The 25,149-nt window shown below is 40.3% G+C and overlaps 4 protein-coding genes across 5 annotated transcripts in view; 3 read left to right on the top strand and 1 right to left on the bottom strand.

Annotated features, from left to right (window-relative positions):
• Positions 1-25,149, top strand: part of LOC134284167 (uncharacterized) — a 309,616-nt gene that overhangs the window by 81,631 nt on the left and 202,836 nt on the right. The window lies entirely within an intron of this gene.
• LOC109413553 (ATP-dependent RNA helicase abstrakt) lies at positions 484-2,604 on the top strand. The gene is made up of 2 exons (XM_019687236.3): positions 484-935; positions 1,027-2,604. The coding sequence occupies exons 1-2, from the start codon at positions 603-605 to the stop codon at positions 2,551-2,553; spliced, it is 1,860 nt and encodes a 619-aa protein (XP_019542781.3). The 5' UTR covers positions 484-602; the 3' UTR covers positions 2,554-2,604.
• On the top strand, positions 12,205-13,931 carry LOC109407903 (NF-kappa-B-repressing factor). The gene is made up of 3 exons (XM_019681085.3): positions 12,205-12,920; positions 13,312-13,670; positions 13,738-13,931. Exons 1-3 carry the CDS (start codon positions 12,351-12,353, stop codon positions 13,904-13,906), a joined length of 1,098 nt encoding a protein of 365 aa, XP_019536630.3. The 5' UTR covers positions 12,205-12,350; the 3' UTR covers positions 13,907-13,931.
• Positions 13,878-25,134, bottom strand: LOC109413555 (uncharacterized). 2 transcript variants are annotated; one of them, XM_019687239.3, is made up of 4 exons: positions 25,012-25,134; positions 24,749-24,947; positions 14,767-14,890; positions 13,878-14,713 (listed from the first exon to the last, which is right to left on the bottom strand). In XM_019687239.3, the coding sequence occupies exons 1-4, from the start codon at positions 25,045-25,047 to the stop codon at positions 13,996-13,998; spliced, it is 1,077 nt and encodes a 358-aa protein (XP_019542784.3). In that variant the 5' UTR covers positions 25,048-25,134; the 3' UTR covers positions 13,878-13,995. The 2 variants fall into 2 exon arrangements, with proteins under 2 accessions (XP_019542784.3, XP_062698538.1); XM_062842554.1 differs by having other exon boundaries at positions 13,878-14,701.

Below are 25,149 nucleotides of genomic sequence, written 5' to 3'. Positions count from 1 at the left end.
TTCGTTTCACATAATTTACCTCTTATTTTACCGCATTCTACCCAAAGATTAGATGGATTAGGTATCCACCACAGACGAGTGCTTTTCTACCTGTTCGAATAGGTAGTCTTTACAGACAAGACGGAAAATGTATTTAAGGACAAACGTCTTGAGATCCCGCTTCAACAGTGCATCAGAACTTTGGACGCACAAATCTCAAGAAGCAAGCTTCAAACACCAATGCATTCAATTATTCTGTTCTTGCTCACTTGTAATAAACTTAAAATAAGAAGCTCAGGTGCGCTGGTTTTGTTTACGAAGAGATTTGTGCCCTCAAAACCGTGAGTAGGTCTAATAAGTCTGTCCTTAAACCACAAAAATCAATACAAGCCAATACATTTGAGTTGCACATCTAGTAAGCAGAAGCTCGTTTAAATTCAGCCTTTTGTAAATTCAGCCTAATGTGAAGAATCCCGCTTTCGTTAAGTTTTGATCGTGATCTGTCACTTAAAATCAAAATAAACAAAGTCGCAATTTTTACTCGCGGGTTGTTGGCAATCGTTTTAAAAAGTTATTATAATAAATTATAATAAAAAAGTGGCAGGATAAAACAGTGTAAAATAATGTCCGCAAACGCGCCTCCGGTCAAGCGCTACCGCCGCGAAGAAAAGGACTCCGATGCCAGTGACCATGGCGAGGATGACGATAAGTACGTTCCCTATGTGCCGGTGAAGGAACGCAAGAAGCAACAGCTGCTCAAATTGGGTCGGATAGTGCAGTTAACGGCGGAGGCTTCCAACGTGGGGAAATCCTCCAGCGAGAACGAACACGACGAGGAGAATGCCGAGGAAGCATGGGGCCGGAAGTTTAACATCAGCTTGTTGGATCAGCACACCGAGCTGAAGAAGATTGCCGAGGCGAAAAAGATCAGCGCCGTCGAGAAGCAACTGAAGGAGGTAAGTAATTTAATACAATCCAGAAACTGGTTCTTTAGGTAATTTATTGTAGGTAAATTGATTATTAACTTTACCTTTGTTTTTCTTCCAGGAAGAGAAAATTCTCGAAAGCGTGGCGGAAAAGAAGGCCCTCATGGGTGTGGCTGAATTGGCCAAAGGCATCCAGTACGAGGATCCGATCAAAACCAGCTGGAAGGCTCCCCGGTACATCCTGTCCCGGACGGATGCATCGCACGAAAGAGTTCGCGAGAAGATGCGGATATTGGTCGACGGAGAGAACGTGCCGCCGCCGATTTGTTCCTTCCGGGAGATGAAGTTCCCCAAGGTGATTCTGGCGGCACTCGAGAAGCGCAACATCCGGAAGCCGTCGCCCATTCAGGTGCAGGGGATTCCCGCGGTGCTATCGGGAAGAGACTTAATCGGAATTGCATTCACCGGTTCGGGTAAAACGCTGGTCTTTGTGCTGCCGATCATCATGTTTTCGTTGGAGCAGGAACTCCGACTGCCGTTCATCAGCAAGGAAGGTCCTTACGGGTTGATCATTTGTCCCTCGCGGGAGTTGGCCAAACAGACGTATGATATTATTCAGTACTACTGTCAGCACTTGCGGATGTCCGGAATGCCGGAGATACGGTCTGCGTTGGCCATAGGAGGCGTTCCTGTGAATGAGGCGCTGGCGATCATTCAACAGGGATGTCACATTATGGTGGCCACTCCGGGTCGTCTGATGGATATGCTGGACAAGAAGCTGCTCAAACTGGACGTCTGTCGATATCTTTGCATGGATGAGGCTGATCGGATGATCGACGCCGGATTCGAGGAGGACATTCGTACTATTTTCTCATACTTTAAAGGTCAGAGACAAACGCTGCTCTTCTCCGCCACTATGCCCAAGAAAATCCAGAACTTTGCCAAATCCGCTCTGGTCAAACCAGTAACGATCAACGTGGGTCGTGCTGGAGCAGCTTCCATGAACGTTACCCAGGACGTGGAGTACGTCAAACAGGAAGCTAAGGTCGTCTACCTTCTGGATTGTCTACAGAAAACGCCTCCCCCAGTATTGATATTCGCCGAGAAGAAGCAGGACGTAGACGCCATCCACGAGTATCTTCTCCTGAAAGGCGTTGAAGCCGTGGCTATTCACGGTGGCAAAGACCAGGAAGAGCGATACCGTTCCGTGGAGGGATTCCGGAATCAGGAAAAGGATGTCCTCGTGGCCACCGATGTAGCCTCCAAAGGTCTCGACTTCCCGGACGTCCAGCACGTAATCAACTACGACATGCCGGATGACATCGAAAACTACGTCCATCGGATCGGTCGTACCGGTCGATCAGGATCTAAAGGTCTGGCCACCACCTTCATCAACAAAGCAACCGAACAGTTTGTCCTTCTGGATTTGAAGCACCTGCTGATAGAGGCCAAACAAAAGGTCCCCCCATTCTTGGGCGAGTTGTGCTCCGAGACGGAGAAGTACGCCGACCTGGGAGACGGGTGCAGCTACTGCGGTGGTCTTGGCCATCGGATTACCGAGTGTCCCAAGCTGGAGGCGATCCAGAGCAAGCAGGCGTCGAACATCGGACGGAGAGACTATCTGTCCAACACGGCGGCAGATTATTAAGTGTAAGTTATATGTTAAGGTTTATCTCAATAAAACTAGGATATTCCACAATTTCCAAGAGTCGTAAGTTTTCTATATCACATTTTTCAGCTTTTGTCTAGGGGCCATCCCACGTAACGGTCTATGGGAGCAAATACTTAGATAAATATTACACTTTGAAATAGTTTGGTTCTCATACAAGCAAAAAACTTAATAAATCGAGAAGAATGTCTACAGGGGATGGCCAAAATGTTTGGGATAGGCAACTTTTTTTCTCCAACAAAAAAATTCAACATAGTGTAACTTTTCATAGAGTGCATCAAAAAATCTCAAATTTTGACTGTCAACCTATTATGTGTGCATCTATGGTACAAATTTGGGCTCGATTGAATAATTTTTCGCGAAGTAAGAACCGTTCGGGTAAAACATTATTATTGAGACAACTAGTTTTTGAACTGTCATATCTCAGAAACCAGTGAACCGAATTGAATGAATTTTTTAACGTTTATCAACAATATATGGATACTTAATACGACGTTATAAAATGCAATATTTTCTCACGGCGAATTAAGTTACACCGGGTTGAAAATTTTACCCATATAGAGGAAAATAAGTCAAATTTGCAATACCACACAAAAATTACTAAATGTGTTCTTCTTTCAATCGTAATAGGCTCTAATATATCTAATTAGAGTTAACTTGAGAACGAAAGTGGAAAATCTTTGAATATCACCACTAAAGTTTATTGACATTGATGTAAAAAAAATACATTTTATTGAAAAAAATATAAAAAATATCAATCCATGATTACTTTTTTCAACGTTCAAAAAGTACCCATGTTTTAAAAGTTTGTGAAGCATTTACATAGTGTTAGTGTACGTTCAAAATTTCATTCAATTCGGTTCACTGGTTTCTTAGATATGACAGCTCAAAAATGAGTTGTCTTAAAAATAGTGTTTTACCCAAACGGTTCTAACTTTGTGAAGCATTAATCAATCGAGCCCAAATTTGTACCATAGATGCACATATAATAGGTTGACAAACAGTCAAAATTTGAGATTTTTTTATGCTCTATGAAAAGTTATAGCAAGATGAACTTTTTCGTGAGAGAAAAAAAGTTGCCTATCCCAAACATTTTGACCATCCCCTGTAGATTCTAGACCACTTCTTGGGCCCATATAGCCCCAGCTGTAAATGGTGTGACTACACTTAGGGTGACGCGTTCGATTCCCGATCGGTCCAGGACATTGCATTGCTATACAAGCACTGCTAGCAGAGACACTTGCGCGAAACCCGCGTCAGGGCGAAAAAATCTCCTTTCAAAAGAAAGTTCTCACGAACAACTGCAAAATCAAGCCCTCGATTGGCAGAATATTCCCAACAGGGTGTCTACTACTTCGTGAAGAATTGTCCGATCTTTTCCAAATTTTGTCCACTGATACACAACTAGTTGAAGAACTTACAGTAAAAATTTGAGAATATTCGATGCACTTTTCGAAAAGTTACAGCTAGTTGAACATTTTTTGTAAAGTGAAAATTTTGCCTGTCCCGATCATTTTGTGTATCCCCTGTAAGTGCATAAAGACGTTCTCTGAAGTACCTAGAAAAAATCTCAATATATATAGTAATTGAAATCAGAAGCCAGTGATAAAAAATCTGCCGAAAATTTTAGACAGTACTCAAACATTTCTAAAGGATCCGAATGCAGATCCAGAAGTTCCGGAAAAATATCTGACGGAAATCTTAACATATCTCTACCAGAATATAGCAAAATTGCTTTAAACAAATTCAAATAAATATAATAAGTAATAATGATGATAGGAGGGAGTCGAATTATCCAAAAAAAAGTAAGCCTAGCTTTTGGTGACACTCCTTAAAAATGATTTAATTGCTTGTGTAACTTATAAAAGATTCTTTCGATGCATACCCAAAGAGAGATTTTTTTTTAGAAATTTAAAGGTTTTTTTTCAGAAAATATTTGTAGAAATATAGATTGATGGAATTTAGAATACTAGTGTTTTTTGTTTTTGTTGTACTGTACTGACTATGAACGCACTCCTGATCGTACATTCAGATGAGTGAAGTATGAGTAACCAGTCGCATACTCTATCGAAATAAATTAGACAGTTGATCTACGACTGCAAACCAGACAACATGTGTTTTGTTTTAGATCACACTACTCCGTTTCCCATTGTCCACTTTGTATCTGCGCCTTTGCTCGTTATTACAGTTTTAAGAAATTTCTCTATCTTATTTATGGCTCAAAGTTCCCACTGGAACTTGGCCTGCCTCTCTTCAACTTAGTGTTCTTTGAGCGTTTCCACAGTTGTTAATTGAAGGGCTTTCTTTGCTTTTCATTGCATGAATTTGTATACACTGAAGTTTTTTTTTACGCGGTTTTTTTTACGCGGTCCGTCCTAAAAAAAACCGCGTTATTTCAAGACCCGTCGTAAAAAAAACCGCGTTATTTCAAAAACCGTCGTAAAAAAATTCACGTTTTTTCAAAAACACGCGTAAAATAGTCAGCACCACATCTAACGTGACTTGACTTTTTTTACGACGTTTTTTTGAAATAACGCGGTTTTTTTACGACGGGTCTTGAAATAACGCGGTTTTTTTTTACGACGGGTCTTGAAATAACGCGGTTTTTTTACGCGGGACCATTACCTTCGTAAAAAAAAAACTTCAGTGTATTGTGACTGGCAAGGACTATGATACACTATGCCCAGGTAATCAAGAAAATTTTCCCGACCGGAACGAGAACCGAACCCGCCGTCTTTGGATTAGTGATCCATAGCCTTAACCACTAGGCCTAGGACTTTTCGAATAATTTTGGAATCAGGCTTTTCAATGATTGTTTCTAGGGGCAAGCCAGATCTAACAAGAAACAATCTGTATTCGAAGTGTTGTTCAAGATTCCTCACATTTCCTCAGATTTTCTCAGGGATTTTCTCTCATTTATACCAAAGTGTGATCTTGAACCAATGTCAAACTGCAAAGTGTTGCGTGTGCTGAATGAAAATTGCAGTTTTGGGGATGTTTTAACAAATTTTGTCGATCATCGATAAAAATAGTTAGACCGAATTTCTCAGAGTTAGAGTTGCTCTCGTTTGCACAGTGTCTTGCCCCTAGGATTGTTTTCTTAAAAGTCGACAGTTTCTTTTGAAATGGCAATTGCAAAAAGTTATTGACCTACTTATTTACTTTTAAAATTTTTATGTTTCTACAAGACATTCTCATCTTGCACCATCAAAAATTTATACAAAACCAGCAAAAGCAAACTTTGTCTTGCCTACTGAGTTTTGCACATAGTTCCATGTCAAAATGCAAAAAAAATCTCAATATTTTAACTTAGATTTTTTAAGTTTTTTGCCTCACAAATTTTCCTTTTGTGAAAATTAATAGGACAAAACAAAGGCAACCCAAGCATAATTAAGCATAATTTTTGCCGACATTTTTTTAAGACTCTCACCCACATCGCAATGAACTACAAAAAAAAATCTAAAAATTTCCTATTGATTGACAAATAATTTAAGAACCTAAACCTAAGGCTTTTTACAAGTGAACAAGAATAAAATAAAAAATTGCACTTTCGTTGCAAGTTTTTTTTTTCTTGAGAATAATTCTAGAATAATAATTATTGTTCATCTAGATTTCTGGTGCAAGGTTGAATTGGGAATTCAAGAAAGTTGTCCTTAAATAGACATTTGCACCAATTTTTATATGGAATACATAATGACTTATCTAGGAAATCCACCGATTTTTTTTTTTGGAACTGCTCCATTTTTGCCAGAAGTTTAATCTGAAATAAATCTAGTAATGCCGCTACAGATTTTTTCTTACAAAATTCAGCAAATTTTCATCTGATTTGTATATGGCAAATTTGATGGTTCGTTTAAGTTACTGGAGTAATTATTATGTGAACCTGGAATTATTTTCTACGACCTGGAAAAATCTGGGAATTTTATTTCGCAATCGAGTAGACACCCTGTCCCAATAGATGGGGTCGAAGAACCCGCTTTCAATTGGCGACTATACACTACGCATTAGAGCGAATCGCCTCTCTTCCGTCTGATCAATACTTCATATTCACGGATTGCCTCAGTTCAATTGAGGCTATTCGCTCAATGAGCTCGGTAAAGCACTCCACGTATTTCCTAAGCGAAATACGATCATTTCTGAGTGCTCTACTGAATCAAGCATATAATATCACCTTGGTTTGGGTCCCTTCGCATTGCTCGATCCCGGGCAATGAGAAAGCGGACACACTCGCCAAGGTGAGCACTATAGAAGGCGATATTTATGACGTCTTCAATGATTTTTTTTCGATTGCTCGTCAGCATGCCTTGGTCAGTTGGCAACAAAAATGGGATGCAGGAGTGTTGGTCAGGTGGTTACATTCAATTCCCCCACAGGTATCGAAGACGGCGTGGTTCAAGGGGTTGGATATGGGTTGAGATTTTATCAAGATAATGTGTCGACTTATGTCCCGCAATCACTACTCTCTAGGCTCGCATTTCTATCGAATAGGGCTCACAAATAGCAATCGTTGTTGCTGTGGTGCAGGCTATTAAGATATCAACCATGTTGTGTGGGAATGCCCTGAATACGGTATTGCCAGATCCAATTTATGTGCATTTTTAGGGCACGAGGGAAACCAGAAAAGGAAGACATTAGAGATATGTTGGGTAAACTTGATCTTTAGTTTTAATCGAATTCGGCTCCGTTATGCCTGTTGGCGCATGAGCCTAAAATAAATGATTAAGTATAAGAAAACCGCTCTCAATCCACGAAATGTTAACAATAAGGAGGAGGCAATCCCAGGCTCCTGTTTAAATCGTTTCAATCGAGTGCCCTGATGGTTCTCCCTTTCCCAATACATATATGATATGATATGTGTGATTGTTATATGATAGAACATTCTTACCATTTTGTTATCTGAAAATTAAAGTGTTATTCGAATAAGTGTAATCAGTTAATGTAATGTAATACCATTTAAAGGATTGTTCCGCCCTCTTTTGCTTATCCTTATGACAGATACGTGTATTTCGACTACCACTTGTAATCTTCCTCAGTGTCAGTTATCCACGGCAATCGTTCGAAATTAGGTTTTTAAATTAAAAAAAAATGTATTGATTTTTTGATTTTATGCGAAAAACTCGGCGAAAAAAGCACCTTTTCCTGAGTCACTATGATTTTTTTTCAGCTTTTTAGAACTTTGTTTTGGTACCTAAAATCAATTTCAAAGAGATTTTTAGAAATCACCTTTTGACAGCTGGGCAACTGTTTGACAGCTCCGCCCAGTACAAACTGCGACGAGGGGTGATTCGACAAATCACTCCCATACAAACTTCAAAATTATTTTTAAATAGGTTCCGGGACATAAAAATTCATGAAAATTTAGATTTCGGCTCAGTTTGACATACATATTCAGAATATCGAACTATCTTAACAACATTAAAGAAGCCAAATTGGGTTTTTAAATTCAAAAAAATGTATTGATTTTTTGATTTTATATGAAAGAGCACCTTTTTCTAAGCCACTATGATTTTTTTTCAGATTTTTAGAACTTTATTTTGGTACCTAAAAACAAATTTGAAGAGATTTTTTGAAATCACCTTTTGACAGCTGGGCAACTGTTTGACAGCTCCGTCCAGTACAAAATGCGACGAGGGGTGATTCGAGAAATCGCTACCATACAAACTTCAAATTGATTTTTGAATAGGTTCCCGGGCTCCAAAATTCATGAAAATTTGGATTTCGACTCAGTTTCGCATGCAGATTCAGAATATGGAATTATCTCAACACCACCAAAGAAGCCAATAATTCAGCTTATCGGTAGCCTAACTATGAGTGACGACGACGCGGGTGGCTGAGATTGGCCATGCCTACTAGGATCAGTTGATGTGCCGAGAGCTGTTGTCCACGGTTCAATATGCCAACATGAATCTACTGTCACACATCCACCCTCCTCTCAGAAATAAAAAAAAATCACAAAGAAAACATTGCTCTTTTTTTTAAACTGGCCACCTTCCATGGCCAATAATGGGATTGCATTATTGTTCCAAAGTTTTTTTTTAAAATAATAATGAACTAACGAAGAGGTGTGAACTATTTGAGCACAATTTTCAACTTGGCACTCGCTGACTCTAACTTGAATTTGCAACATTACATACGCTAACCTGATTGACAAATCCTTCTGTTCAAGAGTACCTAAGCATTGTACTATTTCTATAAGAGGGAATTACAAGTTATCAGATAATTTCTGGTTTCACATTCATTCCCCTACAACATTTATTTCGAATGACTACGTAGAATTTTTTTTTGTATGTTTTCTGTAGCATTTAGGATCAACCATAGGAATCCAACAAGCGATACAGACAAACGAATGAACGGGTAGTACTTATAACAATAAGTCGTTCAATGAAGAAGACTTATTGACAATATCGGAAATTTAACCATGGGACATTATGCATTCACAAAACTGACGCCACTGACCTACCTACCTTTATACCTTGTAGGTTACAAAGTAACTACTCCAATGTTCTACTGTAATGATAGATATTCGCACTACGTGTTCAGCTCACTGAAATCTACCTTTTTTTTCGTACGTTTCGTAATATTTGCTTCTTTTCAGACTTGATACAACTCGAGATACTGGAGTAAAAGACGCTATTCTCAACTGCAATACGCCTTTTAGCTTCCCAGGAAACGTCTTTCTCATACGACGCAAGATAAACAAATTAGTCAATAACTTCAAACACATCACCCTCAGTACTAACACTACCAGGCTTAATTCTGTCTCTACCCGAAATCATGCACTTCGTTTTGGTAAAATTGGTCGTCAAGCATATTCTCACTGTCTCCCTCTTCAGAAGAGCATAAGCTTCCTCTACTTTCCTACGATCGATATCAATGAGATCAATATCGTCCACAAAGCCGAGAAGCATGTGCGATCTTGTGATGATAATACCATTCCTTTGAACGCTAGACCTCTAAGATCACAATCGAGGTAGAAATTGCGAGGCGTACTCCCAAAATTTATCTAAGATCAAACGCAGGTTAAACACTCGATTTGTCGTTGATCGACCCTCATGAAAAACAGACTGGAATTCGCCGACAAAGAACTCCTCAAAAGGTCTCAGTCTGTTGAACAGAACACGCGATAATATCTTATACGCCGTGAAACCATATTTCCTAATGTATGTATCGAGGCTATAATTTTCTCCAACAAAATCTTGTTTAATCAAAGTTATGTACAACCAGATGTAGTGAAAACTGCTTTCACTTTCATTATTTAGTGCTAATGCACGAGCATCTGGACGTCTTAAACTTTATTACAGTCGTCAAGAGACATTTTTTTTTCTTGTCTCCAAGAGACAATTTCAAGGGTGCGGTCATCCGGACGCGCTTTGGGCCTATTCCCTTTTTTTCGCCAAGATACAATTTCAAGGGTGCGGTCATCCGGACACGCTGTGGACTTTTTCTTAATTGCCGCCAAGAGGCAATAACAAAGGTGTGGTCATACGGACGCGCCACAGACAAACAGACGTAACTCTTAGAGAAAATTCATCAAAAACTTTTGCCCGGTGTCATTTTCATGAGCACACTGCCACCTGTTGGTAGAACCGCGCGCGACACTGTCGGCCATGATGGATTTCGATTTGACGTTTTGCTGACACGCACACTATAAACAAATTGCCTGTAGTTTTCGTTTGCATCATTCAGCAACGTGTACACTGGCAAACGTCAAAGCGATCGAACACTAGCGCATCTGGTGGAACGATCGCGCAAATCAAATGAAATTTAAATTGATCATTAAACGCATGTGCCAAGCCGTTTTGAAGAGTGTTACGTCTGTTTGTCTGTGGACGCGCTGTTATTTTTTTTTTACTGTCGCCAAGAAACAATTTCAATAGTGCGGTCATCCGGACACGCTGTCGACGTTTTTTTTTTATTGTCGCCAAGAGACAATCACAAGGGTGCGGTCATCCGGACGCGCTGTGGACTATTCTTTTGTTATTGTCGCCATGAGACATTTACAAGGGTGCGGTCATCCGGACGCGATGTGGACTATTATTTTGTTATTGTCGCCATGAGACAATTACAAGTGTGCGGTCATCCGGACACGCTGTAGACTAGGGTGCGGTCATCCGGACACGCTGTGGACTATTCTTTTGTTATTGTCGCCGTGACACAATTACTAGAGTGCGGTCATCCGGACACGCTGTGGACTATCGTGCGGTCATCCGGACACGCTGTGGACTGAGGTGCGGTCATCCGGACACGCTGTGGACTTTTCTTAATTGTCGCCAAGAGACAATCACAAGGGTGCGGTCAGCCGGACACGCTGTGAACTATTCTTTTATTAATGTCGCTAAGAGACAATCACAAAGGTGCGGTCATCCGGACACGCTGTAGGCTGATTTTTTTTGGTCAACAGAAAATGGTTAAATCAAATGTGCCAAGTGCACATAACCAAATTACTTAGGACTGTGTCCGATACGATTTTTTTACTGACACAATGAAAATATGGTCACGCTAGTGAACATTCATTTATATTTCATCGTAGAATTGCACTTCTTGCCCTCTCACGGCCATGCACGTTTTGATTGATAAGTATTTCAATTTTCTTTATTAGGTTCAAAATAACAGATTACAATATTTACATATTTTTTTGCCATGCTTATTTTACACAAAACAGTTTGTGCAGTCCATGAAAATAATCTGGATAAGCCATAAGATGCGTCATTTGCGCATTTGTAGAAAAAAAATTTTACAGTTAATCATATTCTTTTGTTTGGAAGATCTCATAAGTTTCTTACAGCTTTTATACTTTTCTTGCATTTACTTGCATCGGTAAACGCGAAAGTCAACCGGAAATATCCTTTGACTGATCCAAATAGCCGTGGAAATAGGTTTGTACGTGCATGGATACATATAGGATGTTAATGCCATATGTAATCTCACGCTCCCAAATTCATCATAATTGACAACAAGCAATTACGGCACCGATTGATTACGTTCTATTTGTTATCATGCGTGCTCACTTCTTACAAGACACTTGGCGTAGAGTAAATCAGCGAGTAATGTAGAATATCTTCTCCTCTCCCATCGCTTCTGCTACATTATTTTGAAATTCGTCTTCTGGCCATGCTGTTTTTTTAAACGCACTGGGTTCGATGTTTTGAATTGATAGCTATAGTATTGTAGTACTATAAGTTGTAGTTAGAGTAGTAGCCTTTTAAATAATATCGAAAATTATGCGTTTTTTACATAGTTACAATGATATGGACTACCCTCTAGCCACAACGCTTGCGAACTAGGAAAAAAAAAGCAGTTTTATTCAACTTTTTTTGTCATAATAACCAAAACTTGCGAACAACGCAAAAAACTCCATCCAAATTATCGCCAGACGATACATGTTACTTCACTTATGGAACATCCAAGCATTAACTTCCCCATGAAGCTTGCAGTCCCCATACCCCCGTGAGGTTTTCCTTTCTTCCGGAGAAAAAGTACGCTCACACACCATTATTCAGCTTATCGATAGAACCGGTAGAACACCTTCGAATGCGAATCATCATTTGTCGGTACAACAGACAGTCAGTAAGAAGGTTGACACCACATTGTTCGAGATGCGTTCCTAGTCTCTGACCCGTTGTTTACACCTTTCGTTCGCACGTTGTTCGCGCAGCTCCTTCGGCACCGTGGGCGGGACAACAACAGCTACCACCCACCGCAGATCAGATCGTGGTTCCAGTTCCAGGGTTCCATTCATTTAATATACAGTAGGTATAGGCCTGAAGTTCCAGAAAATGAGCGCGCAATCCATCAAAAAACGGAAACAACCGTGCTTCGCCGGCTGGAAAAGGAAAATCATTCGGCAGTTTGTAAACGGTTGGATCGAAAGTGACCAAAACTGTACACCACTGGCTGCTACGGAACAACAGAACACCGTTGAAGAGAACCATGTGATGATGGTGGATTGCGAGATGCAAGTTCCGGAAACTGAAACCGTGAAGCCCGCCGCGACGGAAACTCCCATAGCGAACAAAACGAAACAGTTCAGTTACCCGAATTTCGTAAAAGCCGACGCTGAGAAACCGGTCAGCATCGTTAGCGATCCTGGCCTGGATAAACGGGACGTGCAACGACTGAAGGCGGTGATAGCCTACATGTACAACGAGGACAAGATTTCGTTGAAGCTAAGCTTCGAACAGGCCGGAGTGCTACTTGAACCTGATTACGACGATCGGATGAAGGTGTTCCGCTATCTGGTAAACGATCGGGAGATTTGCCGTGCCGAAGGGGACCAGCAGGAGGCCCACTCGAAGGCGCGCGATCGGCTGTGCGAGATTTTGCAGTACTACTGCTACTCCGTGAAGGTCAGTATGAACATTTACATATAACTACTAAGGGGGACGCTTGGCATAGGAGTTTGATGCTTTGTGCCAAATTATCGAGTTTGGTTTCCAGCCCATAGCTCTTTGTTAACAACTATGAAAATGTTCATAGAACACTAAGCTGAGAAGCAGACTTTGAAACAGTTGGTATGCAGACACAGAAGAAGTATGATCTTGGAAATCTTGATGAAATTTCACTGGGTTTTTGTGGAGCATTTTCTAGGACTGTAAAAATTGTTTAAGGGATTTGTACTGAGCATCTTGAATATCTCATGATCTTGGTCATCTATGAAGATGATGCCTTCCTCAAAATTGTTCAGAAGATCGAAAGGTAATCACAACATTATCAAACGACTGTTCTTCTCCATTTCAGAGACTAAAAGAATATCACACGAAACGAAACGTGTTCCGGAAGATTCCCGTTGAGCAGGACGGCAAACGTCACTTCAAGGACAAACAGCTGGACGAAGAGAACATCGGTTTCCGCATGCTGCAGAAGCAGGGTTGGTCCGGAGGCTCCCTGGGCAGCAACGAGGAAGGTATCCTGGAACCGATTGGGCTGCACAAGAAGTCCGGAAAGAGTGGCCTGGGGGCGGACGGTCAAGCAGCGATGGAAAAGATTCCCGTCGAAGCGTTCATGGTTGCAATCAAACAGTACGCGTCTGGGAACGCTCTGTACGATCTGGTGTTTAGTCCACAGTTTTCCAAACATCAGGTTATCAAATTGAAAGAGTGAGTATCGTAGAAGTTGAAGTGGAAATTTATTACGAGGTTTTTAACTCTTTTTATCCAATTTTAGCTACGCTTCCTCATTGAAGCTGTTTCCCCAAATTATCGGTAAGCGCAAGCAGCTAGTCATCAGTAAGAAGCTCACTCTTCACCAGATCAAGGAGGGTGTCCTGAAAGGACATTCGGATTTGTGTGCCAAGTACGCCGTGATTCCACCCATATGCGAAACGCATAAATAAAAGTTCGTTATTTCTCTTAAAACTATCTGCAGATGATCTTACTAACCTTTGGTTACTATTAGAAAAATATAACACACACCTCCATCATCTCACTTCCCATTATTCATCGCTGCCTTGATCCAATCGAACTCGATCAGCTCCAGCAGATGGGATGCCGTCTCCTTCAGCTCCGAGTTATTGGAATCCGATGTCTGCTTGACGATACTTCGCGGAATTTTCGAAGCAATCATCGCCCGCGTTCTATACTCTGGAACAGATTTGATCAGCCGAACCAACAAGCTTACGGCCAAGGTCAGCACGTCCTGCGAATTCGCCTGGTCCAAACAGCGGACGACACTTCCCAATCTCTTCTCATCCCCTAGAACGAACATGGCTCCGTTATTTTCCAGACAAATGTTGAACACAAAGGTCAGCGACATCCGTTTCAGCAGTCTCCCCTCGGGCATCCGGAACAGCTCCATCGCCAGCAGAAGATTGTGAGCGAACAGAAGCCCATCCGTCTCGACAGCCAAATATGCCCGCCCTTCCGGGAACGCTGCCAAGTTGGTAAGACATCCGCAAATTGTAGCCAAAAACTTGTAATCCTCGCTATCGGACGACAGGGCCACCTCTCCAACGGCACCCTGGTGGGCGAGGAAGCAGCTCAGCACGCAATTCGCCATCCCGAGAAAGTCTCGCAAACTGTCCGTCCCAATGAGCGCCTTTACGCTTTCGTGCTGCTTGCAAGATTTCCACAGCATTGCGCCCATAATCGATCCAATCCACGAGACGGATTCGAACTGACCAACGACCTGGCTGGAAAGATGTCTGCGTTCAGACGTTACAAACAAACGGCTAGGTAACGAAATGCTGAATCTTACTCTTTGGCTGCCATAAGGTCCTGTTCTAGCTGTGCGATTTTTTCCTTCTGAGCCTTTATCGTTGCTTCGTTATTTCTGTTCGACACATGGAGCTGATCCAACTGCTGATTTTTTGCTTCAATTTCTGAAAAATAAATGCCTATGATTCAGGAGCATGCCAGTACATAGGGTCAAATATTTGATTAAATACAAATCAAAGCCCGAACATCTGGTTTGATGCGATTTACACAGAGTATTCCGTGTATCCTCGCCTTCGGCGTTTTTCCATCGACACCGCCTTAAATAAATAAAGGGGGCATCCATAAAGAACGTCACGCTTAGAGGGGGGAGGGGGGTTCTGAAAAGTGTGACAAGCAATGTGTCAAGTATAGGAAAAACCCGTACGAAGGGAGAGTGGGGTCGAAAATTCTTATTTTTAGCGTGACGTACTAAATGGATGCCCCCAAATAAATAAATTTCACCTTGCCTAGTTTTGGTATCTTTAGCTTAAAAGATTAGCAACGATCAATCTTTGCAGACATATGCAAAATGCTACAGTCCAAGTGACTGAGCCCAGCTGGGAGTGCCTCGGGCACATCAGGAACGACACCTGTAAGTTCCTGATTATGGTATACTGGTCACGCTTTGTAATTGGTAACTGGCATGATACACGCTTAAACTATGCACAAGCCAGCTGGTAGCAACGACATTCTATCCCCTTAGTAAGGACGGGTGACACTGACTTGAAACGGCGGATGGGCTCATGTCGGCGCTGTCTTCCGTCCCATAAAACCGTGGCGTGGCCTCAAAGTACGTCTACCCAAACAGTCAGCTTCCTCTTTGCTGGCAACGTGACGATGCAGCTCGTCGGAGTCATAGTCAAACCGTCCTACGGTTCGAGCTTTATGGTCGAAACCTGCCGAGGAGACGCGGCCCAAGAAGCGTCCGGCAGAGGCGGGCGAAAAGACAAAGAAGAAGAAAGGGTCGGTCAGCGCGAGTAATCACGCTGCCAACTCGGTTGCGAAACGCACAAGGGACACAAAACCCCGCCCCAAGAGGCGTACCCTAAGAAGAACGGTGGCCAACCGGACCAAGGGAAAGAGGACCCTTGTAGGGTGGGGCGGGGCAAGATGGGTCAGTGCCATTTTCGGGCGCATTACTTATTTTTTGATTATGTTAATAATTTTGTTAGATGCCCAGTATCAATATACAAAAGTTTGGGGCATTGATTGAAAAATTATTCACTCTCATTGGAAATAAAAAATAAAATGGGTTTTAGCCATTTTTCTTATGCGATACATTCCATATAATCTCCATATAAACAACCGCGGGGCAAGATGGGTCACCTTCAATTTTGAACGTATTTTTGGAGCATTCAAAAATTATTTATTTTTTATTACAAGACTATGTCATAAATGACTCCAATCAAGCGGAATAAACACTCAAAATTATAACATAAAGTTATGATAATTTTTTAGTGAAAACATCGATTTTTAAGTCGCCTTAGGATCACTCAAATTGTAAAGTTTTTTTTATATTCCAAATAAATTTATAAAATGTTTACTAGTAGCTCTTGTTTACTCAGTATGGATATGGAGCATATATGAATGCGGAACAAATCTTATATTTTGACGTTTTTCGTTGAGAAAATGTGAATTACTTAAAAGGTGACCCATCTTGCCCCGCACTTTTTTCACGGCGCAAAATCGATTACTTTTTAAAACTGCTTGTTTAACGTTATATTTTGTATTTAATGAACTTTTTATCGACTTTTGGCATAGCTAACTAGTGTATTAAAGAGTAGCGGACGAATACAAACCAATACGATTTGTATTTACAAAGTGTTGGTGATCCATCCTTAGGTGACCCATCTTGCCCCGCCCCACCCTATTACGGTCGGAAAAAAGAAGGTTGTGTGAAAAGTCCAGTGAAGATCTAGTCAGAACTCTAAGCCGTGCCTAGGCGCTCGTTACCCAGAAATGGACGGAAACCAGTATACTGGTGGTGAGCGGAGCTCCAAGCATCCTGCCTAAGAGGTACGAGGAGGATGCAAAGAGTTGCCCGATGAGGATAGAGCGGAAAGATGGGAGGCCTACAGGGCGGCCATTGAATTCGCTATTCACCACCTAGGAGTCCCGGATAGCTTTTTCTGGATACTGGAGAGCTACTTCCAGAATATGGTGCTAATCTATGACACTAAGGAGGGCGAAAAAAGGTGCAATATTACCGCGGGAGTACCACAAGGGTCAATCTTGGGCCCGGTCCTATGGCACGCGGCGTACGATGGCGTATTAAGACTCAAACTTCCACCGGGCGTAAAGCTGAGCGGCTTTGCCGATGACATTGCCTTCACGGTATATGGCGAGTCGATAAAGGAAGTAGAACTGACAGCGGCGCATGCAATTGGTATAATCTAGCATTGGATGAGGTCTCGGCAGCTGGCGCTCGCACACCATAAGACGGAGGTGGTGGTGGTGAACAACCGCAAGTTCGAACAACATGCGGTGGTCACCACAGGCGGATGCGCGATCAACTCCCAACGCTCATTGAAGCAACTCGGAGTCATGATCGATGACACACATGACTCGGTATTAAGCGTGTCCAAGTGGACGAGCAGGCTCCATGGCGAGTTGAACTTTCATTTGACACATTTTTTTGGGTAAATAATTAAATGCAATAAGCGATCAAAACGAACGGATAAATTCATTAGAAAGTATTGTAATTAATTTTTTGTATTACCTGACACGAATGCACTGTCGTAGTGTAAAGTGTCATAAATAAATATTAATAATAATAATAATACCTATGATTCTCAACCGGCAACAATTTCCAGTTAATTCCATTACAACACTGTCAACTTAACTAGCAGTGCAGTTGACATTATCAAAAATATTCTTAATTCAACAAATAAGCATTGTATTTTTAACCATACTGTGTTGTAAAATGCGTGTCCAGGAAAAATTAACAATGTTTTGTTGTTGAGACGACTACGCTTTTAGTCTCGCTTTTAGTTGAATTTACTACAATGCATTGTAATTTCAAGCATATTTCAGTTACCTTAACAGATTTTGTTGTCGATTGAGAATCATAGGTACGGTTAGTAATTTTACTATGTATTGTGTACACCAAAATGTACACATAATCGTGTTCCATTTCTGAGGTTCGGGTAGGAGGAATATAGTAAAACACGACTTATCGTCTTGCTAGTCATAACAGTTCTGGTTTATTCATACTTTCTTTGTACTCACTCTCATGTCTCTACAGACACTCACTACTTATGAGTTTAACCTTCTAGTGGTCACTACAGTCCTTCACCCTTAAGTAGTGTCATGTAATGTTACAATTGTTATCTTAAATTTAATTTCAACACTTATAATTTACAGTATTATCTAATCTTTGGTGATTTTTTTTTTTGTTCAAGCCTTTGTTGAGCTAACTATTTTTCAAATCAGTAAACTTTGTTTTCGAGATCCCTTTTGGGCCTAATCCACATTTTCTATTCGACACCATTTTTGGATGGAAAACGACAACATCGAATTCAGAAATCTTCAAATAAGACTAAAATGAATGGGCTTTCTAAAAAAAACGCGTTGAAAATAATAATCATTTTTTGTATTTAGCATTTTTACTTTTGCTCTACGTTACGCTCTTCACCCTAAAAATGTATACCTATACAATTATTCCAAGAATGAAATTTGCGTTTATACTCCAAGCATTCCTATCACAATGGGAATTTAGAAAGCAATATTCAAAAACAAAAAAAAAACTTCTTAAAATGTAGTCCGGAAAACACAAAGTAAATGGCGGTTCAAGTAATTTGATTCTGACACAAATTTCAGTATAAAAACAGATGAAAAATTACTAATAAAAAAGAACATGAACGTAGTCCTACGTCAAAATAAACACGCTCCAAACATACAAAAACATCAAATGGAAAACAAAAAGCACACATTCCTAACTGATGATTCTTCTCAAAACCTGGGACCTCAAAACGACAGCCACAAAACACTAAAAATCTCACAAATGCTGTCCCAAAATTAAACAAAAAAAACTGGTGGTTCAACGGCGGTGGCAAAAATTCACAACTACAGCATCATGGCAGATTGCAGCAACACCGAGCATTGTATCACGCTTGTAGGGATTATCGGGATTATCGTTGTCTTCTCAAGCGCATCAGGATCGCTGGATTCCCAAAAAAAAACTGATGCAGCATAATAACCATGTTCGACGGCCGGTACATTCCAAAGCATACTGCATTTCTCTGTTGCTGCCTACCAGAAATTGTTTACTCTGACTCTTCCAACAGCTGAGTGAAACAATAGAGTGAAGCTGCTTGATGTGAGTCCGTATTTCGATCCACTCTACAAAACGGTCCTGTTTCCACAACGTACCGCTCTCATACTCAGTTGCAAGAAAGGCACTCAAAGAAAAATACAAGTATGAGCAAATATAACCACTGTTTAAAAAAAAGTGCCATATGGTGAGTTACATTGTAAATGTGTGAAAACGAGAACCAAGCCAAGATAAGATGGCGAATAAAAATGTTCTCTAAAAACAGTTTTAGTTTACAAATCAACACACAAAAAAAATCTCAAAATAAAATGGCTTTAAATACACTTGTTCTGGTAAAAATAATGAGCAACACAATGCCTCAGAACCATAAATTAACACCAAATAGCCACACAAAACAAAACTGAAATTTTTCAATGCAACCATCTTCATTACATGCAACGCCGAGATTTCACAATTTTCACATTTTAATGCACGCGAAACAAACAAAGCCAATCAACATCAAAGTCCACATTTTACACTAAAATAACTAATTTTATCCTCGTACGCCACTATTGTGTACACCAAAATGTACACATAATCGTGTTCCATTTCTGAGGTTCGGGTAGGAGGAATATAGTAAAACACGACTTATCGTCTTGCTAGTCATAACAGTTCTGGTTTATTCATACTTTCTTTGTACTCACTCTCATGTCTCTACAGACACTCACTACTTATGAGTTTAACCTTCTAGTGGTCACTACACTATGGAATCGGTAGTTTCCACAACAAAATTTATTTCAGTGTAGATCAGTGGTCTAACGACTCTTAGCGCACTCGGCCTGATTCCAATATGCCGCTTAAAGAGTTGCCACATATGGTGCTAGGTAAGCTGGCTTATGGGGCACGGAAGCGAATGTTACGAAAGATCAAATTGTATGCATTAATTTGACATACCTATTCTAGACGGACTACTGAATACGAATGCTTAAGAATCAACTTCAACCAGGGTGGGGGTGACGAATGGCCAGAATCAGCAACCCAGCATCCGATTCAATATGTCGTCCAATGTTTTTGTTTTGATTGCTTAGTTCATGTAAAAAATGCACTTAAAACATCAACACTGCTTCGCTGCAACATATATTTAATATCGTACAAAGTGATAAAGAAAAAGAAAAAATCATAAAAAAAAACAACAATTTCGTTTGAAATGTGTAATTTCTGAAATAAGCACTATCAACACACGAGCCGAACACTCGAAAATCAGGAGCAAGTTAGGGTAAACCGACCAGAAAGTGGGTACCAAAACGGTCCGTACCTAAAACGGATGATGGTGAGAGCGGCGATACCGCGTATGACAGCTGTGTCACCCCACTGACTTCAACGACAGAAAACATCAGGTCGAAATGTTCTTGACATTTGAAAATGATACAGTAATGTTCCGATTTTATCACGCCCTCCGTGCGTCAATCCTTATTTATTCTTCATTCATTTGCTGTTACATTTGAAAGCAAATGTTTCCCATCTTCTTCAAGATGAATGTTGAAGGTGCGCTGTGCAACGTTGAGAACGTTGATAATGTGTATGGATTTAGTAGAATGTTTAAAAGCATTTTTGGAAAGGGACGTGATAAAATCGGAACAATACTGTATACATAAATATATGCAAATACATCTAATAACATCAGCAAATTTTGTCAAATAGCTTAAGAATTTTAGCTAATTAGCAAAACAATGTTTAAATACATGTTTATTACATTTTGATACAAACGTGTTATGTAGAAAACATTAAATTAAAGTGTTCTGTACAGATAAATGCGATATACATAAATACATCCGAAAACATCTCATAACGTCAGAATTATAGCATTCTGATAACATTAGGGAAGTGGAACTATCTCGGCAGGGGTCCTATTTTGGGCACTTTTCTGCTATAACTCAGCCAATTCTAAACCAGTTGACACAATTTTTGGATCGCGATGAGATACGTATAGTACAGGGTGGCCACTAAATATCAGTTTTGAAATTCCCGTCTTTTTCCCGGTTTTCCCGGTACGATTTCTGAAATTTTCCCGGTTTTTGAAATGCACATTTTTTTAGTAGGTACGCCCAATTTTTGTATCATATGAATGATATAGGCTAAGTGTACCAGTTATGGCTATAGTACCTCAAATTCGCCATAGTTGATTTTCAACCTTCAAAGATATAAATCAACAAGAAAAATTTCGTGAACAACAGATCACGATCACAAAAGATGATTGCAATCATTCAAACTTCACAATTTGCTCAAATTCTGGTAGAAATAAATCATTTTCCTTAACTTTTCGGCCTCCTTGCACCCTATTTCGCCATAGTGTACCAGTTATGGCAAATCCCATAAGGAATGCATGTAAATAGTGCGAAGTGGAACCCAAATTAACAAATGTGTCCATAACACATACAGGGTACAGGGTTCCTATCATTGGCAAACGCCGTAATAAATACTAAAAGTAGTTTTGGCTCCGTTTTTATATTTTTCCTGTAAAGTATGAAAACTAATCAATCATTTGACTTATTGTTTACATTCGTCGGTCTTCTTCTTATTTTTGTAGAAATAGTTTTTCTTAGGTGGTGCGATAACTGGTACAAGCATCCTACCAAGTAAAAATGCACTTGCAATCCTGTGAATACTATGTACTAGATATTTATAGTTTAATATTATTCTTGACGTAATGCATCTATGGAAAAAATGGAAGTAACTACCAATGATGACATAAAAGGCGTATGCTACACAATTACTTACAACATATTTTCATTCAGCTCCAAATAGTGCATAATTTAAGCTTTCCCTCACTCATTATTTTACTTGTTTTCTTGTACTTAAAAAAAACAAGTGTAGAAGTGGTAGCTAACTATGTCAGATCTATAATAGATGTGCATATAAAATCAGCAAAGGTCGCACTCGATTATCCGGGACATGGGGGGACCATTTTTTTTTATTTTATTCATTAGCGTAGGTGCCCTAACGCAACTTCATTGGTGTTGTTTGCGGGGATTCCTCCAGGATGTCCAACTGAGTATTCCCCCAAAAACTTACATCTGGAGATTCTTACAAAGATTTGTCCGAGATTTCATATCATTGTATATCTTTTGTGGATTCCTCTAGATTCCTTAACCGTCCATAACTAGCGCGGTTGGCCACCACTAATACTGAACACAAAAAGCGAGATTTTTTCAACGTGTTGTACAAAACACAACAGCGCAATCGCTCGAGGGTTAATGGATTTATTCTGGAAGAGGTTCCTTTAGGGAATTTAGGATTTTAGTCAGTCTGTTGGCAATTAGGGAATAGAACTTTTGGTCTGGGATCATGAATTCGATCTAGGGATTTCTCCTGGAACTCCTGAAGGATTTCAAAAAGAATCTCCCACATGTCTAGAAGGTTTCCCAAGGAACTCTTGGAAGAGTTCTCGATTACAAAACTCCCGCAGCAGTAGTTTGATTTTCAAGATTCTGGAGTATTTCCAGAAATAGCTATCGTAAAGTTTTTGTAAGAAATTTTGGGAGATCATCCAGAAAGACTCCTGGGTGATTTGCAGAGGGAGCTTCTGAATTAAGCCCAAAATTAACTCATGGAGCAACTCCAAAAGCAACTTTCATAAGCAACTCCTGGAGGTTTCTTTGAACAAACTCCTGGAGGGTGCCCAAGAAAAACTCTTGAAGGAAACGCAGTAAGAAACACTGGATAAATTCCAAAAGCAAATATAAAATCAAGATAAAATTCAGCAAAACCTCTTGGAAGTTTTCAAAATCAAAGTTTCAGAAGGCACTCCTGCAGAAATCGTGTATAGAACTCGTAGAGATGGATGAGTAACAAAATGATATCCATCCTGGAGAAATACCAGAAGAAACTCTGTAAAGAATCCCAGAAAGAACTCCCGATTGATTTCTAAAAAAAGCTTTCGGAGGAATTCTAGAAGAAAATTTTAGAGAAACCCCAGAGGAAGCTCCAGGAAGAAAAGGAAAAAAAATTCTGGAGGGATTTCAAAAAATAATCTGGGAAGAATTCCCGTAGGAAATTTTGATTGAAACAACTTCTGTTACAATTGCGGAAGGAAAATCTTGATGAATCTTAAAAGGAACTCTTGAATAAATTGCAATAGGTTGTCTTGATTAAAACCCAGTTGAGTGGTTATAATTTTCTTATCTATTAAAAAAAAACTAGAATTAATTTAAGAAATGGGTTAATCCAAAAATATTTTTTTGAAAACATCTCACATGTAAGAAAATCTTTCCTCAAAAAAATCTCATCGAATTCCAAGAGATAACCAAGCGGTACAAAAACCTAGAGGAATTCCAGAAGAAACTTCTTAAAGAATCTTAAGTTCTGTTTTAAGGAAATTCCAAGTGACTGCACAGGCGAATTCCTTGGGATTTCGTAGAAGTATCCCAGGAGTATTTTGGTTTGGCTTTGATTTTGCAGATTTTCGATGAGGTGTAAACATTCAAATATGCACATCAAGTTACTCTCAACAACAGTTTTCCCGGTAATCATTCCAAATTCCCGACTTTTTCCCGCTTTTTTCCCGGTCGTTCCGAATTCCCGTCCTTTTCCCGGTTTTCCCGTTTTTCCCGGTGCGGTGGCCACCCTGATAGTATCTAGCCGTGTACAAAATTTCAAGTCAATTGATTTGGAATTAACTGAGTTATAGCGAAGAGTGCCCAAAGTACCGGCCGCTGCCCAAGTGGTTCGCTACCCTATCTTTCACGCCTCATTTCACAGCTCAATATGCCATGAAAAGGGTATGCATGCAGTGAACACAATTTTTTTAAAATAATTGGGAGTTATAGTGCAAAAGGTGTGCGCTTTGAAAAACAAGGGACTGACATGCGAAGAGAGGCAGTATACTTCTGTTCAGATAGCTAGGCTGCTATTAAAGCACTTGCTTCGGCCAACTCAAGGTCGAAGATAGTTATCGCTTGTCGAATTCAAATCGAGGAGCTGAATTCAGCCAACGCTGTTCACCTTGTATGAGTACCTGATCATTTTTCTATCGCTGAAAATGAATTGGCTGATGAGTTAGCTCGCACTGGAGCATCACATGACTTCATTGGCCCTGAGCCAGCTATTCCAATAATATCGAAGTGTTGGGTAAAGCTCCAGATTGACACCTGGGCTGCCACTCAGCACAAACAATACAGGAATAGTTTAGAGTCATGCCGTCAAACAAAAATGTCAAGTATCAAACAAATCTGTCCAAGCAGAAGTGCAGCATGCTGGTGAGATGGATCAACTATGGTCTTAGCCTGTCTGAATGACAAATCCAAAGAAAAAAAAAGTGCAGCATGCTGGTCAAAGCATTGACTGGGCACTGCCGACTACAGTCACTATATACACAGTCTGGCGGACTGTCACTTTCGACCGGAGCCAATCGAGCATGACGTCATAGTGTCCACACAGATAAATGCTACACCGTGACGTCATGCTCGATTGGCTCCGGTCGAAAGTGACAGTCCGCCAGACTGTGTATATAGTGACTGTACTGCCGACTAGCTATCACATGGTGAATATTCAACAAAATGATTCATTTGTATGTGAAACTTCGTCTCAAAGATGGTGCTCAATTATACCTTCAACGCTGTATTAAAGTTACTTATTTTATAGCTAAACAAGATATTTAATGTAGGAACTGTTACATGGGACAGATATGCTTAGAAGGGCAGTATTACTTTAAAACACAACAGTTGTTACTTACCCGTCAGCACTCCGGGCACCACCTGTTGGACGGCTTTGTCCACCGAACCGCAAAGCATTCGACCGGCGGCTTCCAACCGGCGAATGTCTTCGTCCAGATGTTCAAACTCCGTCACCTCAGATCCGTAACATTCCAGCACTTGCGCCAGCGCCGTCACGTTGGATTCAAACTGAGTCACCGCACTGCTCAGTTCGTCATCCTAATGTAGGTATGCGCAGTTCTTTCAAATTGTAAAAGAAAATTTCTTACAATTCCATACTTACCAACAGGTCGTAATCATCGTTGGACAGATCGGACATTTTCACAAGATTTATAATTAAAATATATTATTTTTTAACAAATAATGCAAAACAATTTTAATTGAGACAAACGGAAACACGCACGCCGATCGATTTTTTTTT

This window comes from Aedes albopictus, chromosome 3 (assembly GCF_035046485.1).
Source record: "Aedes albopictus strain Foshan chromosome 3, AalbF5, whole genome shotgun sequence".
Classification (NCBI taxonomy): Eukaryota; Metazoa; Arthropoda; class Insecta; order Diptera; family Culicidae; genus Aedes; species Aedes albopictus.
The sequence above is the reverse complement of the archived record's forward strand: the minus strand, read 5'-3'. Positions and strand labels throughout refer to the sequence as shown.

Coding starts and splice junctions, on each gene's coding strand:
- LOC109413553 (XM_019687236.3), top strand. CDS start 603: ATGTCCGCAAACGCGCCTCCGGTCAAGCGCTACCGCCGCGAAGAAAAG. Junction 936..1,026: donor TCGAGAAGCAACTGAAGGAG/GTAAGTAATTTA, acceptor TTTTTCTTCCAG/GAAGAGAAAATTCTCGAAAG.
- LOC109407903 (XM_019681085.3), top strand. CDS start 12,351: ATGAGCGCGCAATCCATCAAAAAACGGAAACAACCGTGCTTCGCCGGC. Junction 12,921..13,311: donor ACTACTGCTACTCCGTGAAG/GTCAGTATGAAC, acceptor TCTCCATTTCAG/AGACTAAAAGAATATCACAC. Junction 13,671..13,737: donor CAGGTTATCAAATTGAAAGA/GTGAGTATCGTA, acceptor ATCCAATTTTAG/CTACGCTTCCTCATTGAAGC.
- LOC109413555 (XM_019687239.3), bottom strand. CDS start 25,047: ATGTCCGATCTGTCCAACGATGATTACGACCTGTTG. Junction 24,948..25,011: donor ACGATGATTACGACCTGTTG/GTAAGTATGGAA, acceptor TACCTACATTAG/GATGACGAACTGAGCAGTGC. Junction 14,714..14,766: donor GACCTTATGGCAGCCAAAGA/GTAAGATTCAGC, acceptor GTCTGAACGCAG/ACATCTTTCCAGCCAGGTCG.